The 16,183-nt window shown below is 39.5% G+C and overlaps 1 protein-coding gene across 1 annotated transcript; it reads right to left on the reverse strand.

Annotated features, from left to right (window-relative positions):
* Nucleotides 1-281: 281 nt before the first annotated feature.
* Nucleotides 282-15,854, reverse strand: LOC139718151 (zeta-sarcoglycan-like). Its single transcript, XM_071629635.1, has 7 exons — nt 15,654-15,854; nt 7,264-7,365; nt 5,247-5,334; nt 2,902-3,021; nt 1,847-1,919; nt 1,043-1,166; nt 282-487 (listed from the first exon to the last, which is right to left on the reverse strand). Exons 1-7 carry the CDS (start codon nt 15,852-15,854, stop codon nt 320-322), a joined length of 876 nt encoding a protein of 291 aa, XP_071485736.1. The 3' UTR covers nt 282-319.
* Between the last annotated feature and the right edge of the window lie 329 nt (nt 15,855-16,183).

Genomic DNA, 16,183 nt, shown 5'->3' on the forward strand with positions numbered 1-16,183 from the left:
TCATTTCAAAGCCATACCTGTTCCCCTGAATAGAGTTACAAGACAATTTGGTTCAGAATTTCAGCATTAAAAAAAAAAGAGCAAAACATGAAGTGATACAAATAACACTCCATCTTTGGACTATATTTACAAATAAGTTAGATAAAACAACACAAACAAGGAATCTTCTCCATTTTCACATACTTTACATCTGCTATACCCAGACACACAAGCACACATGCACACACACACACAATACAAAACAAAACATAGCATCATTTCTTTGTTTAGAGGATTTCTTGTGTTCGCTCTCTCTCTCTCCGAAGAGTAAGGTCAAATGTTATAAGCAGACGTCTGTCTCGGTGCAGCCAGTAGAGGGCGGTGCTAGGAAGAGATCTCCATTCTCGCAGACACACAGCTCATAGACGCTGCTGGGTGAGGCGGACCCCTCGCTGGCATCTACCTGGGGTAGGTTGACGAGCCTGATGGTTCTTGCTTGCAGTCTTATCTGCAGGGGACAAATGGATGCATTAAACACATTGAAGCAAGAATCAACAAAATAAGTCAATGCAAAACAAAAACAGACACAAAACAAAAAGTACCATTAAGGCAACTTTTGCTGCTTTGAATACGTCAAAATTTAAAACTTGCTACAGCTTTGGTGAACATGTATCGGTTTTCGTGCTGCATGAAACAGTTGAAGCACATTACTCGGCTTCTTCTCTCGCCCACTCACCACCCAGTGGACGGAATACCAAACCCTGTGGCCGTCGCACATAAAAAGATCTGACTTCACTTCCTCATGAAGAGCAGGTTGCACATATGGTGGAGGTAGTCTGCCCCATACCAATTCAAGAAAATGGGTGAATGATACCCACCCTTTTATGATTCGGCCCAGGTGACTGGCGATAGTCAGCAAAAGGTATCAACTGGGCACATTTTGCCATATAATGAAGGAGAAGATAGATAGAGGCAGAGATAGTGAGAGATACAGATACCAAGAATGAGAGAAAGAATGACAGAAAGACAGAAAGAAAGAGAGATAGAGAGAGAGAGTTCTCACCCTTCCATTGGTGGCTCTGAGTTTGAGGTCAGCCAGACACGATGCTGAAAGGTCACCAGACAAGCCCCTCAGCTTGAGATTGTCCCTGGCCTGGACCTCAATGCTACTTGTTAGGGCTTCTACCCTGCAAAATATCAAACAGGGAAAAATGGAAGACATATTATTTATTTATTTACTACCATTTGTTCAACCTTATTTATTTATTTAGGTAGTTCGATGATACATTAGTTCATTCATTCCTTTGTTTGTTTGTACGTTCGTTTGTTCATTCGTACGTTCGTTTCTAATTCATTCATGTCTATCAGATACTGACAGATAAAATGCTCTCTTTCCATTCACTTCATCAATAGACTAACTTGCTATCCCCCCCCCCCCCATGACAAACAAAACAACTTTGAAATGATCTTTATTGTCCAGGAGCAAGTTTCAATTCCCTTTTTCTATACAGGCAAGTTTCATCTAGCTCATCATAATAGTGACAGTGATCAAACTGGTTGTCTTGGTTCCATTCACATTTTCCATATTCCAATAATGATGTACATATTATGCAACTTACAACAAAAAAAGGGAGTAAACAAGGTTGAAAGAGAAATGCTAGCTCGCACACAAGATGCAAAACTCAAGTACAATTGTCCATTTTCTATCAAAACCTCAAATCATCCATTGACATTTTAGTGAAGAAATAAATCTGATACTACTCCTATTCCTCATATCGCTAGCATCAAGCATTCATATGTGTGCAAAGTCAGTCAAGTAGTCACTCCCTCGTGACACTAGCACATTAAATGATTTCACCCGACTTACAGCAAGCTTTCTCCTGATGGTGCTCTTAATCTTGCTGTTTCTACTGGACCTTCAAACACAGTACCCTCAGTTCCTGCAGATAGAAAGCAAAACAACAAAACTTCTATGTCTGCATTATAAAGGTGACATTTTCCCCTTCCTTCTTTCCTGTCTGAAATTACGATCAAATTTTTAAACCACAAAAGAATGATTTTCAGAACCCATCTGCCTCATCAAACTCTGAACTTTCAACTTGAATAACAAAACTCTTTTGAAATGCCTGAGAACAAGCATACTCCAAAAACATTGGGTATTCAAGCATGTACAAACTTCCTTTACAAGCCTTGATGAGAATAGGGAGAAACTTGGCAAACAAAAGATCCATACACCTCCAAATTTCATAGCTTTTTATACAGTACTAATTTCCCTTATTCCTTTATATAGTTCAGCTCCTGAGAAAAACAATTACTCTTGAAGAAAAAAAATTCATAAAAGCCATCAATACCTTGAAATGAACAGCAAATACAAACAAAATTATGAGGGTAAGAGAAACGCACTCATCATAGTGAATGTCTACGATGCAGTTTTACGTAAGGAATCACCAGTCTGTAACTACATCATTACATGCAAAAAAATTCCACAGCTAGTCCTGTTGAAGACAAGAATTACCCATAGCTCTTGTGACTTTACTATTAGTAGGCAGTTGCAGGAGGTAATAAAACTTATTTCTGAAAGCAGCAAAATGACAGAATACGAGGGGGGGGGGGATTTAGTTCTCATGGTCTAGTGATGAGCACTTTACTTCCTAAGAGCATCCATGGTTCCAGCCCTGCCAGGGTAATTTAATCCAAAAATGCTCCTCATACAAGCCCGGGTACAATAATGGCTACCTGGCAGAAAGCTGAGTGTGAATATGGCCGAGTTCAGCATGCATCTAACCATAAAAGTAGCAGTCCAGATAAAATGCTCCCCCCCCCCCCCCCCCCAGGGGAGAAGGCTGGTGGAGCGGTGTGGCTTTGATTCCACTTTCATTGCTGCCTTTATGTCTGTTGTGAAGACAGGAGCATACATCTTACCTGAAAATGTTAATTTATCAGTGCCGATTCTGACTTCTTCCTCGTCAGCGTAAAACAGTAAATTGTCTTCTGTGTCGTAAACAACAAATCTCTCACTGTGCGCTGTTAAGGACTTCCCACCTGTGTGTGTGTGAAAAGACAGACAGACGAACAGAGAAAAGAGAAATATGAAGACCTATGCTAAATGCTGTCTATATAAAAGTAAAAATACAGAGTAAAACGATCAAAATTATAAATTCAAATATAACATTGCAAACTAAAGCTGCAATCAGTTTTGAAACCCTACCTAGAATAAAACCACAGAAACAAACAAAAAACAAGAGACCCGCGGGTCTAGCGCTCACCTGAGTATCGCAAGTTCACCTTTCACGCAGTCACTAACCTAAATTATTCACAGCTCTACCAAAATTTGACCAGGCATTCTCAAGTAGAAGATGAAAATGTACAATAAAGGCCCAATTTTTTTTAAGATTCCTTAATTTGGGGGGATTGGGGCCCCCTGGGGCCCTCTGGGTGGGGCATGGTGCCCATTTTGATAAATTGAGATCCTGACCCCCTAGGGATGCTACCTGCCAAGTTTGACAAAAATCCATCATGAGGTTTTCAGGAAGAAGATGAAAATGTACAATTCAGGCCCCCATTTGGACCCTTCCAACCACCCCCCCCCCCCCTACCCAAGAGGGGCACCCCTGGATCTCCTATGAACAAACTTGAAACTACAGTCATTAATGTAATCACTCATAGTATTATCTCAGCTCTATAACTTCTGATTCTAGAGAAGATTTATAAAGATTCCTTCATTTGGGGGGTTTGGGACCCCTGGGGGCCCCCTGGGTGGGGCATGGTGCCCATTTTAACAATTGAGATCCTAACCCCCTAGGGATGCTACCTGCCAAGTTTGGTGAAAATGGGTCATGGGGTTCTCAAGAAGACGATAAAAATGTACAATTTAGGCCCCATTAGGACCCCTCCTCACCCCCTCCCCTGGGTCCCAAGGGGGGCACCCCTGATTCTGCCATGAACAAACTTGAAACTACAGTCATCAATGTACTAACTCATAGTATTAACTAAGCACTATCACTTCTGGTTCTAGAGAAGAAGATTTTTGCAGAATCCTTAATTTTGGGGGGCTTGGGCCCCCTGAGGGCCCCCTGGGTGGGGCATGGTGCCCATTTTAACAAATTGAGTTCCTAACCCCCTAGGGATGCTACCTGCCAAGTTTGGTGAAAATGGGTCATGGGGTTCTCAAGAAGAAGATGAAAATGTACAATTTAGGCCCCATTAGAACCCTTCCCCACCCCCCTCCCCTGGGTCCCAAGGGGGGCACCCCTGATTCTGCCATGAACAAACTTGAAACTACAGTCATCAATGTACTAACTCATAGTATTAACTTAGCTCTATCACTTCTGGTTCTAGAGAAGAAGATTTTTACAGATTCCTTAATTTTGGGGGGTTTGGGCCCCCCTGGGGGCCCCCTGGGTGGGGCATGGTGCCCATTTTAACAAATTGAGTTCCTAACCCCCTAGGGATGCTACCTGCCAAGTTTGATGACAATCGGTCTTGGGGTTTTCAAGAAGAAGATGAAAATGTAAAAAGTTTACGCACGACGCACGACGGACGACGGACGACGGACGACGCACGACGCACGACGCACGACGCACGACGGACGCCGGACGAAGGGCGATCGCAATAGCTCACTTGAGCCTTTGGCTCAGGTGAGCTAAAAAGGTAAATGCTTTTTGCTACACTTTCAGAGCAACAACAAAAAAAGACATGATATAAGATAACATTTTGTGCAAGTCGGCTCCTGGCACAAAAACTACATTGCTAATCAATGTTTTGGATTTTACCCCGTCATGAATAATTTCACATTTTTCGGGGCTATGCCCCAAAGAAAATAGTGCTATTGAAGTCACCTCATCACATAGTTTTACCAGAACCTCTCGGGTCTGATTTATATTTGTATACTATGTCACATTGCCAATCAAACTGTCCACATATCTAGCAGTAAGAAAATGCTTAAAGTTCCTTCCTATCTTTTCAGTCTATTTGAATGCTACAGCCACATTGCATTTGTGTCATGTAAAAGTGCTGATAGATCTGCCAAATGTTTCAGCAATAATCATGCATGAGGTGCTTTGATATATTTGCCACATAAATTTCCAATATGACCAGCTCTGACTAAAAGCCACAATATCCTGACCTGCCTCCCCCCCCCCCCCCCCCCATCACGTAAGGCAGAAAAGGATTTTAACTGTACCAAAACGGCATGGAATACAAAGGAGAGAGTCAAGTTCTCATTCATTATCCCATAACCATCTGTGATCTGACATGAACAGCCTTACCTACTACAAATTTCCCTGTGACATTTGTGAGACCATTTCTAGCATTGATGCTGACATTGTGAGCCGACTGGAAGACCAAGGGTTTATCCTGTGAAAGAAAAAAAGGAAAGAGAGTGAGTGATTTTAAAGAAAAGTATAGTTATAAAAACAAAAAACAAACAAGTCACACACATTCTACTTTTGTTTTTTTAACTGCCAAAGATTTGACAACGTGTGTTTGTCCATGAGAAACTAGAAGAGGCTTTGGATTACTTCATAGACAAAGTAAAGTTATGGAAAATCCATGAAACAAGAATGAAATTTAAATCTACTTGGAAAACAAAACACACTAAAATCTCCTCTAACAATGAAAATTGACATTGAAGATCAAGTTTATCAAGTAGTTTTAGAGCTAAGAAAGAACAAAAGATCATTTTAGCTTCCCAAAGAATAAAATCACTGTGAGACCTTGCATCCCTGAACCTTTCATAACAGAATCAAGCCAGATTTTCTTGCAGGAATCATGGATTACCATTACAAGTGCTTCACCAGATTTTCACATATATGAAGGGCTGCACACTAACCCTTTTTTTTTTCTACTGGTCCGACAGACAGTTCGGACCAGTAGGTACCCAGTCTTTCCATGATTTGCTGGTCCATTCCTGAAAAAGTTACTGGTCCAACAGTGATTTTTACTGGTCAGGGATTGTCAGTGGAAATGTATACACTTTTGTGAGGGAGAAAAAGAAAAGATGACCCAGAGTACAAGATACTTATTTGAAGAAGGTATAATCACAGTCAACTGCTGTTTTTCAAGTACAGTTGAACCTCTATTATCCGGCCTCCCTTTATCCGGCCTCCCTTTATCCGGATCTCTCTATTATCCGGACGCAATTTCGCCGTGATTTTTTAAAAATAATTACGGGAAGAAAGGGGGTTTCCCAACTCCTTGAGAACTCCTATCATACCAAACACACATGAATTACATGTTACTTCCAATATGATTAACATACATTGCATCAAATTTCCTTCCAAATTGCTTACCTTCAGACATTTCAACATCCCGAAACATCCCCAAATGTAACAATGAAAAGGTTGCAGTATACACATTACTACATGTGGTACTACAATGGGCTACATCAGTACATGTGTATGTATATGTACATGTATAAAGCATTGAGTCTCCCGTATCCGGCCAAATCCCTTATCCGGATGAGCCCCGGTCCCGACTTGTCCGGATACGAGAGGTTCAACTGTAATAAACAGACTCATAAAATGGTCCATAATTTTTCCCGCAAAATATCAAACAGTAAGGCCAAAAAAAAATTTGTTGTATTGGCGTAACCCGCCCGACCCTAAAAATTCCGCCAACCCCATGTTTTTTTATTATTTTTTTTGCTATCGATATCAAATATCTTGTTGATTGCGATCGCCATCGCACAAACCCGGAAGTGCAAAACGGCTCTGGGGATATCGGATGTACAAGGGAGAGATCTAGCGCCTCGCATAAGCCTCGCTTGATCAGTACGTCATCTGTTTCCAACACGGACGCGTACTCTAACAAGATTTATTCAGTGTATACTTAGCATTCAGACTGCGATGTATTGTGCACAGTTTTGCCATAGGTTTCTTGTGTGGAGAACTTACACGAATCTGTATATGTGGGACTGTAATAGAGATCGCCGTGTGCGATGAAAAGATCGTACATATGGGTCAATTTGCATCTATCTTATCTAAGTCAAAATAGTAAAATATGAAGTGAAAACATTCAGGATAGGGATTTCAACATCTTTAAATTCTGTGAAGGGGTATAATTCCAGTAATATCGGCCTCATAAATGATTTGTAGAATAGATGAACACAGCACATTCGGTGCAGCAGTTGTAACTGTTTACTGAGCTGAGCACGAGTTTTACAAGTAAAATGCAGGTAGCAAAAAAAGAAATCCGCCCGACCGACCCTATTTGAAAATCTCATGTTACGCCAATACGACCTTTTTTTTTTTTGCCTAATATAATCATCTTGTAAGTGATACAAACCTTTATAGACGTAATTTGTGAAGTATAAAAGGCCTTCAGGAATTCCACTGTGCCTTCCAGCCGAATACCATCTCTACCGATCTTGAGTTTACCCATGCCATTCTATGTGTGCACAAGAAAGAAAAAGAGAAAGGATATACTTTGTTAATGTTGGAAATTCAGATGAAACAGAAATGTTAAACTGCTGCACTGATTGCTTCAGAACAAACGTTTGGCATAATTACTGCAAAAGTGGATATTTTTGTGCAACTAATTTATTGCACTGGGGTGGTTAAGAAGAGTTTCGCATGTTTTTAATTCCGCGGAATCAAGATATCAACTACTAGAACATATGGCAAGCAAAAATACTTGTGTACTTTTATTTTCACTCTAGCTTCTGGTTGCGCGAAACACACAAAAATTTCAACACCACAAAGATATCCACTTTTACAGTAGCACATAAAGTAGCTTACCTTCGTACTTCTCCATAAACATTCACATCCCAATATCCTACCTTTCAATCTCTTTATACCTAATATCCTTTCAGAAAACAATACAATTGAAGCACATAAGCATGACTTACAAAATTCAAACATTATTCACTGTGTTATTCAACTATTTCAAAAGGACATTAGGAAGTACAAACAATTTACTTTTAGAAATCAACCACAGTGAGAAAGGAGACATCATAAAGCCAGCACAAGACATCACAGATGTATCAGACTTTGAATGGGACTGGTATTCATTTAATTACACGGCCAGTCCTGTAAACCACATTTGCAAAACAAGTGTGCCATCTACAGTGTATATGAATCTAACAACTCAGAAAATCAAAATGTGATTTCATTTGGAGCCTCAAATATTGTGACAGTGGCTGTAGACAGCTGTCTGATTAGTGTTCATCAACTTTGATGGATTTTTTTCCCCCTCAAGCTGACGACATAAGCCATGAAAATGTTTCACCCCTCTGAGAGACATGTGACAGAGCAACATTAATCCAATCTGACACACAGCGTATATAATAAAATCAAATTGCCATCCTTCATTTCATGACATACAAGAGACGTCTCATTAATACATGGACTGATGTGAATCCATCCACACAGTGTGAGAATGCAATATCTTAGACAGTATTGTAAACTGTTAGTTTTGCAGACAAATATTTTCGTGCATGAGTTCACAGACATTTTTGTGAAATGTTGTTTTCGCCATTTGAAACTGAGGATATTGTAAGTGCACAAAGATACTAGAACATACCCAAGCATGTGGCGATGTTTTCACATGTTAAATTCCCACCCCAAAAGTGATTTGTGAAATTTGCGGGAGAAAAAAACCCCCAGCTTTTACAGCATACTGTACTGCCATTTACCACATTTTGCCTTGCCTGCTCATGCAAACTGATGCACCAACTTTGGAATAACTACATTCATGTGCACTTTTGAGCTTAATGCACAATAATGAGAAATTCAAGAAGTTGACTATTGAAATTAACTTGAAATTGAAACTGAACTTGAAATTAACCCTATACATGTTATTGCTCATTTTTTTTTTAATTCATGCAGAAGATTGCAAACTTTTAATGTCAAAACTTTTACTAGTTACTGTATACATGCATACTCTAAACTCATATACTCTGACCCTAACCTTTGTCATAGAAATATTTTTTTTTCCCCAAAAATCAATGAACTGCCACGTCACATTACTATTTTATATTCCATCAATTAGTGTTGAGAATTTCTTGAGTGGTTACATGAATCATTTGATTTGACCACATCAACTTGACCTCATATCACAGCCATACGTCATCTCAGTTGCTTACATTCATCAAGTGTCTACTCATTTTCTGTAAAGTGATGGTATAGTTTTGGTTGAGATGGAGCTTCAGATTGTGTGTGTGTGTGTGTGTGTGAGATGAGAAACTACTTGTGAAATATGAAAGGGCAGTGAGTTGGCTCATTCGGTAGCATGTCTGCCTCATGATCCTATAAGGGCCCGGGTTCGAACCCGAGTCTGGACTGAGCAATTGTTGTGTGTAAGCATACCATCCCCTCTAGCAAGAGGCAAAACACTATCCCTCAGATAGGACATAAAATGGAGGTCCCGTGTATGAGAGAGTAACAACTCATGCAGGTAAAAGATCCTGCTTCATTCATTCATCGCACAGAGCAGAGTGGTCCCACCTCACATCCAACAGGACCCCATGGAAGACCAGCTTAATGTAGCTGAATATGGGCTATCCAGCCATCTTCTCAGATGGAAATGAACAAACAAACAAACAAACAAACAAAGAGCAAACAATTCTAAAAGGAAGTAAAAGTTGTATTTTATGAAAGTCAATTTTGAAATGGCTGAGATATCAAAAAGAGAAAAGAAAAAGTGGTCCTAATAAAAGGTGGGTCCCAACTTTTGTTATGAATTTAAAAACCTGAAGTCCCATCTCAACCAAAACTATACCTTCCCTTTAATGACTTCAATGTACATGTAGACAATTTCAGCTTGTGTTCTCTAGAAAAGTAGATATAATCATCTCTCAAAGACAAAAATTGAAGAGCAAGCATTGCTATTGAATGATAGCATCCACTCCATTTGAAGCAGTTTCATTTTTCCATCGTTTGTTTGGGGGGGGGGGGGGAGAGAGATGTGCAGAATTAATACTCACTCAAGGCCATTTGTGCTTTAACAAGGCAGGGTTATATCAAACTAATGGTGATGATAATCAATTTGCACGCCACATATATGCATGCAATCAAAAATTCAACAACAGCTGGGCATGGAAACTGCTGGACTTCTTGTCCAAATGAAAGTGGCTAATCAAGTATGTGCATCAGCCTACACAATGGTTTCCGCGGCAGAAAAATTATGAAATATCTCTCTTTTTACGAAGCCAATCAGCGATGTCAAGAATAGAATGTCACAGTATGTTGCTTCAGCGGCAACATCACAATTATGCAACTTATGTACATACACCTGCTATTTCTAGAAATACTCTGTTCAAATAGAGTTTTATGTCATCACAGAATTTTCTCAAGATGGATTTCAACATAAATGCCAATGCCGACTAGCCATGTACTCGGTAAGGATTTCTGCTTGATCCCTTTATATAATGTGATGCACACTGTGGACCACAAAATGAAGACTGCTCTGTTAAAGCATGATAAAGTAAAAAATGAAAATAAAATAAAATATGTGATACATACAAATGTACAAACATGTATACACACATACGTGAACACATTAAACTCTCAAAATAAATTCTGGAATTAAAGTTTGATATATCATGTTTCTCATATACCGGCATTATCTTAATCAAATGTGACATCATGAGAAAGCCTGATTACTTATCATACAAAGACACCTTTGAGCCACAACAATTCTGCTATTGACAATGCACTGTTTTGATTAAAAGTGGCTGCTGGGTTATTAGCAATGGTGAAAAGTGAGTACTTTCAAAAACTCCAATTTCCTAAGCTACACTAGATGATTGATTGATGAACTTCTATATTTTATTTTAATCCACAGATACTACTGCAGTTTTTTATTTCATGGATGAAGCCTGGATTTTAAATGATAATCTCACAATGCATTCTTTTCAAGCATACATGTACGTCTTCAATGAAAAGACAAAGCAAATTACAATTATGCTGTTTGACATAACAAGTTTGCTCCATTTTGCAACATTTCACATTTTATATTTACCTTTCCTCACACTCAGTCTTACTGTACATTCCAGGAATGCATTAAGGGTGCATGGTCCCGGTGTTTTAGTCAAATGTGTGCGCGGGCACACGGCGCAAGTTTCCTATAGAGACCTACGCTATCGACTCCTCTTTAGCGCTTACGCTTTGGCCCACTTCCCTGAGTTCGAAGAAGTCCGATCCACTGTAGTCAGTGGTCCGATCACAGTTCGGCTCATGATTCGGCTGAGAAGGATGACAGCTTTAGCAAACTTTTTTTGTGATGTCATAATAACTAGCACATATGCACGCACCCTGGCATTACTACAGACTGCGCGATGCGCAGAGAAGACAACGAAGGCAACGTTACTTAGCAACACCTACGCACTTTACTCTTGATGACAGCTCAACTTCGGTAATCTTCGTATCAATGCTAACGGTGATCGGCAGTATCATCAACAGTGCCCTCTACATTACCGGGACTATGCCCCTTTAAGTAGGCTTTCATTGAAAAGAAAAATAATCAGGATTTCTTTTGATGTCATACTTGAATGAAATGATATGGGTTTAGGAGAAATATCAAACTGGAATTGCAGGACTTTTTTTGAGGGGTTTACATTCACAGATACTGCACATATGTATATCACATTCAGGCTGTATCAATTCAATTCTGATCAGAGGTCTCTGCCTCACTTTAATCCCACACAGAGCCATTGGATTCCATTCTTCACAACTTGTCCTCTTCTCTTCCACTCAATACAAAGCGAAACTCTATCCAATTCTGATCCGGGATCCATCGCAAATTTTCTAAAGCTGAGGAATGATTAAAGCTGTCAATCCAAATATGTCTTCATCTCAAATCCTCGCATCTCCACAAACAAGTAGTGTGTGATCTCAACATGACAGACCTTAAGCCAGTATTTGGGGGTGGGGTGGTGAAGGAAGAAAGAAAGGGAGGGATAAGTAACTTGAAACCATTTGTGAAGATCAGCTTCAGCCTAGTGGTGATATTTTTACTCACACGCATGAGACTGCCTACATAAGTCTGCAAAGTCTAGGGTTTCCCTGCAAGACTGCAAACTGAAAATGAGCTGTACGTCTGTAAATATTTAGGAACAAACTCCTTTTGCAAACCAGAGGTTTGCAAAAGCAAACAAATTCAAATTTGTGTGCTTGAGAATTCAAAACCTTTACAAGACATCAAAGATGCCATCAACAGCTAAGTAAACTGAGATAACGACTACTGGAAAAAAGCGAAATCTTGAAGTTTCTAATCACGTATCCTATTTCTACTTTCCATGTAGATGCAATAAATGTCTCACAATGCTACATACCGTTAATTCTACACAGAGACACAGGCACAGCGTGTAGAATTCAAAATGAAAATCTGCAAAATACACAAAGGATTCAATATCTTTTGCGTCTTACGTACACAAAAACATACTCGTTTTACTTCAGGCCTGGAATTTGCCACAGGGGGTTCCTGAGCTCAAACTCCTCTCAGAAACTATCAATTCTTACATAAATTCCTTCTTAAAGCTTACTTTATTTTTTTTCAACTTTACAAACAACTTTAAAAAAATCTTCAAATAGAATTACGTCATCTTCTACAGAGTTTACAATCTCTGTACAAAATGCATGGAAATGTGTCTTGCACTGCATGTTAATGAATGAGGTGTGTGCAAATAAAATGCTTAGAAATCTCAACATGCTGGGCTCAATCATTTCCACAGGGATTGCATTTTTGTTTTCCACGCATTCAATTTGCATTCGCCATGGAGCAAGCGACAAAAAGTGATACATTGTACATACATGTGTCAGGATGAGATTAAAGCCCCAGGGAAAAGAAGACACAGCGTAGAGGAGGTTTTCAAAACTACCTGGTTTCGAGTCTACTCGAGACTGGTCTTTAAGACACGTTTACAGACCCCTATTTACTTTGCTAGTCTGAAAGCAAATCTACATTTCCTTTCTCAAAAATACATATTTCAAATCTCGTCTGACCAATCACAGTCCATAGGTGTTTTCCAATTAAATTTTCCCTGACTCCAGGAGTACATTTCCCAAATGCACAGTTTGACCTCTTACATACAAAATGAGGAGCCCAGCCTTGCATGATCTTGTATTTCTTTAAAAGGATCGTATAGTTTTGGTTAAGGCCCAACTTCAGGTTTCTAAAATTTTTTGGTGAGATAATGAACAACCTCTCATGAAATATGAAAGAGCATGTAATTCCAAGAGGAATTTAACATGTAATTGATGGAAATTGGTTTTGAAATGGCCTAGATATCCATAAAAGAGCATTCCTAATAAAAGGTGGGATCCACCTTTTATTATGATAGCTTTGTTTTACTTTGTTTTTGGATGTTTCAGCCATTCCAACACAGATTTTTATCAAATAAACTTTGAATTCCACTTAGTCATGCTCTGTACTATTTCATAAGTGATTTCTCAGTGTCTTGCAAAAAGTTAAAAGCCCAACCCTCATGTCAACCAATACTGCATCATCCCTTTTATCTGTGGTGTGAGCATACATGTTCCTCTTTTTCTTTGTGCATGAAATGCATTCACCCCCCCCCCCCAAAAAAAAAAAAGAAGAGAAAATAAAACAAGACATATTTTATGTTCAGCAGTTATTCATATATCCATTGTCACTAAAGTCTTGAACATTTTCAAGCACCGAGGAAGTTAATTCCATCATGCAAATTCAAAAAATGCTGAATTCAATGACTACTACATTACAATGCAAAAGATGTCTCTTTTTTTTTTTCTTTTTTTTTTGAGATTGCAATTATTAACATGTCCAAGTGACACAAATTAGAATGATACCTAATGTCACATGGACTTAAAAATTGTTTCATCTTTAATACCTCTTTCACATAATCTACAATTGCTGACAACGATATTTTTTCATTTGAAATAGCTCTTTCCTGGTGGTTAACTAGTGTTTCCTGGTAAGTTTACAACTCCTTTGTAAATGCACATGACACATCATCCTATTAGATTATAAAATTGAATTCCAATGAAATTTGATTGGAAAATGCTCTTCCCATTGCACAACAGCAGAATTGAATAATTGAATTCACAGCTTACTCTAATCCCATACCTCCAACCTAGCCAGTTCGAGTCAAGACTTGACTAGTACTACTCTGTTGCCATCGCCATGAGTACAATCTGCGCAAGAAGAAATACAGTCATGATTGAGATCATATTTCACACAATGGGGGGGGGGGGGGGACCTTTAAGATACATCTTATTTGCATCCAGTGTGCGGAAAGAGGGTAAAAGGTGATACGCGTGCCTGGATGACGCCAAGTCTCGAGAGGAAAGCCGACACGGCGAAAGCCAGGAGAGTCCCTGGAGTGAGCCGTGGGAGTAAACGTTGGATGCAGGTTTTTTCCGTTATGAATGCTTCTCCTTGTAGCTTGCATTTTCATGTCATTGACAGAGTGAAGCCGATGTGAAGTACATGTGATTTCAATACCCAACAGCCCATTTCTCACTGAAATTAGGCGCCACATGCTTGTAATCAGTCTCTAATCTCATTCATTCTCAGTTCCACCACTGACTGTGGCAATGCACTACAGATTACCCTTCTCTTGATTCTGTCAGATAATAACACACTGAAAAAAAACAAAAAACAACTAAATATGCATTGAGTGAGAAACTCATACGCACTTCTTCAACTTTCAGAGTTTTCACGCAAAAAAAAGAGGAAAAAAACCCAAAACTAGCTGAGGAAATACAAATTCAAACTTCACACAAATACTGCTCACATGAAAACCTTCCATCAGAGATGTGCCAGTCCAAGTCATTTGGTGTTTAATTAAATGAAACTGGTTAAAAAATATATAGGATTTGGTTACTCAGGATTTTTTTTTTCATGATAGTCAAGAAAAATATGAATTTTGAGCGAACAGCAAATAAAAGACTGTGATCCTTAACTTATCCAAACTTTTGCATTGTCATGTATGTACACAAAGTATGTGTCATGACAGAAAGTACTGTCGTTGAAAGTATTAAAGTTTTCCTTCTCAATTTATGGCTTGTCTAGTTCTTGTCGGAGTTTTTCAGAGACAGGACCCCAAAACCTTACAGTACACATTGTGGACCACTGACATATTTTTTATGATCATCCAAATGATCTAACACCAACCATTACCTCATGCAAAAACTGGACATTGTATTTCAAGATTGACGAGATTGTGCTACCTTAGCCCAGCATGGCCTACTGAAAATCAGAACTTTATCACTAGAGGTCTAGTTCCTAGACACTTCTACTTTCAAAGACACGCCACACTCATTCCATGTCCAGATTGTGCCATTCAGGTTGTTCAGTCTCAAAAGTTCAGCAGGTTGTGGATGAAGAAGTGAATGACTCTTCTCAGTCGGTTCGGACTGGAAAGATTTCTGATGGCCTTACTTTGCTACAAAGAGAAGTAAGTGACATGAATGCTCATTCTCATGAGCAAAATGGATCCATCATTTGCAACATTACCAGCGCAATGTTACGCTTTCTTGACTTAGGCATCTCTTTACAAGTGTTTCTTAAAAAAAAAAAAAAAAACACCACCACCAAAAAACATGGCAACTACATCAAGCATACTGAGTCCATTCTAACAATCGTAACTCAGACACAGTTGCTACCTCACTACATGCAGCTTCCTTCTTATTTTGCCCAAACAGGGCCCGTCATGGATGGCGGTGGGACGCAACGTCCCAACACACTCCACTCACCAGTGAGAAGTCCAGGACGCGGAGGATCCAGACGGTCAGAGCGAGGTTGACCGTGATGACCGCCATGAGGATGAGGACCAGGAGGTAGATGCAGCGCTTGCGCCAGCCGTAGATGCCCACCTTGTAGACGATGTCGGGCTCCCGGTGGCGCAGAGAGCCCTGGGAGTAGCTGGTGTACCCACCAGCGTCGCCGCGGTTCATGGCGGCTACGGCACTCTGCTCTCACTGCTTATTTGAATGTCTGTGAGGAAAAATTAAGAAAGATAAAGACTTACAGACCCATTCATAAATCATTGTAACTGCAAATAATCTTTGTCTGTTGTTCATACAGCATAAGCCATGGAAGCTGAGATGTGCCAAAAAAGAAGGCAACTTAGTAGAACTTGCCTCTTTGTTTTAGGATGAGGAGGCAAGGAGGTGACTTCATGAAACTCAACTTTGCACCTTTGTTCATGACAAAACAACACTTTGGCAAGTTTTAACAAGTTTCCTTCTTGTCCTGAACAAAGCATCTACATTGAAGTTTAGAG

Source organism: Diadema antillarum, unplaced genomic scaffold (genome assembly GCF_040938485.1).
Source record: "Diadema antillarum isolate AM-2024a unplaced genomic scaffold, OU_Dant_1.0 scf00000090, whole genome shotgun sequence".
NCBI lineage: Eukaryota > Metazoa > Echinodermata > Echinoidea > Diadematoida > Diadematidae > Diadema > Diadema antillarum.

Excerpts from the sequence above, each read along its gene's own strand:
- LOC139718151 (XM_071629635.1), bottom strand. The coding sequence starts at position 15,854 with ATGAACCGCGGCGACGCTGGTGGGTACACCAGCTACTCCCAGGGCTCT. Across the intron at positions 1,920-2,901 it reads TGATAAATTAACATTTTCAG|GAACTGAGGGTACTGTGTTT; the intron begins GTAAGATGTATG and ends TTCTATCTGCAG. Across the intron at positions 1,167-1,846 it reads CCATCAGGAGAAAGCTTGCT|GGTAGAAGCCCTAACAAGTA; the intron begins GTAAGTCGGGTG and ends GATATTTTGCAG.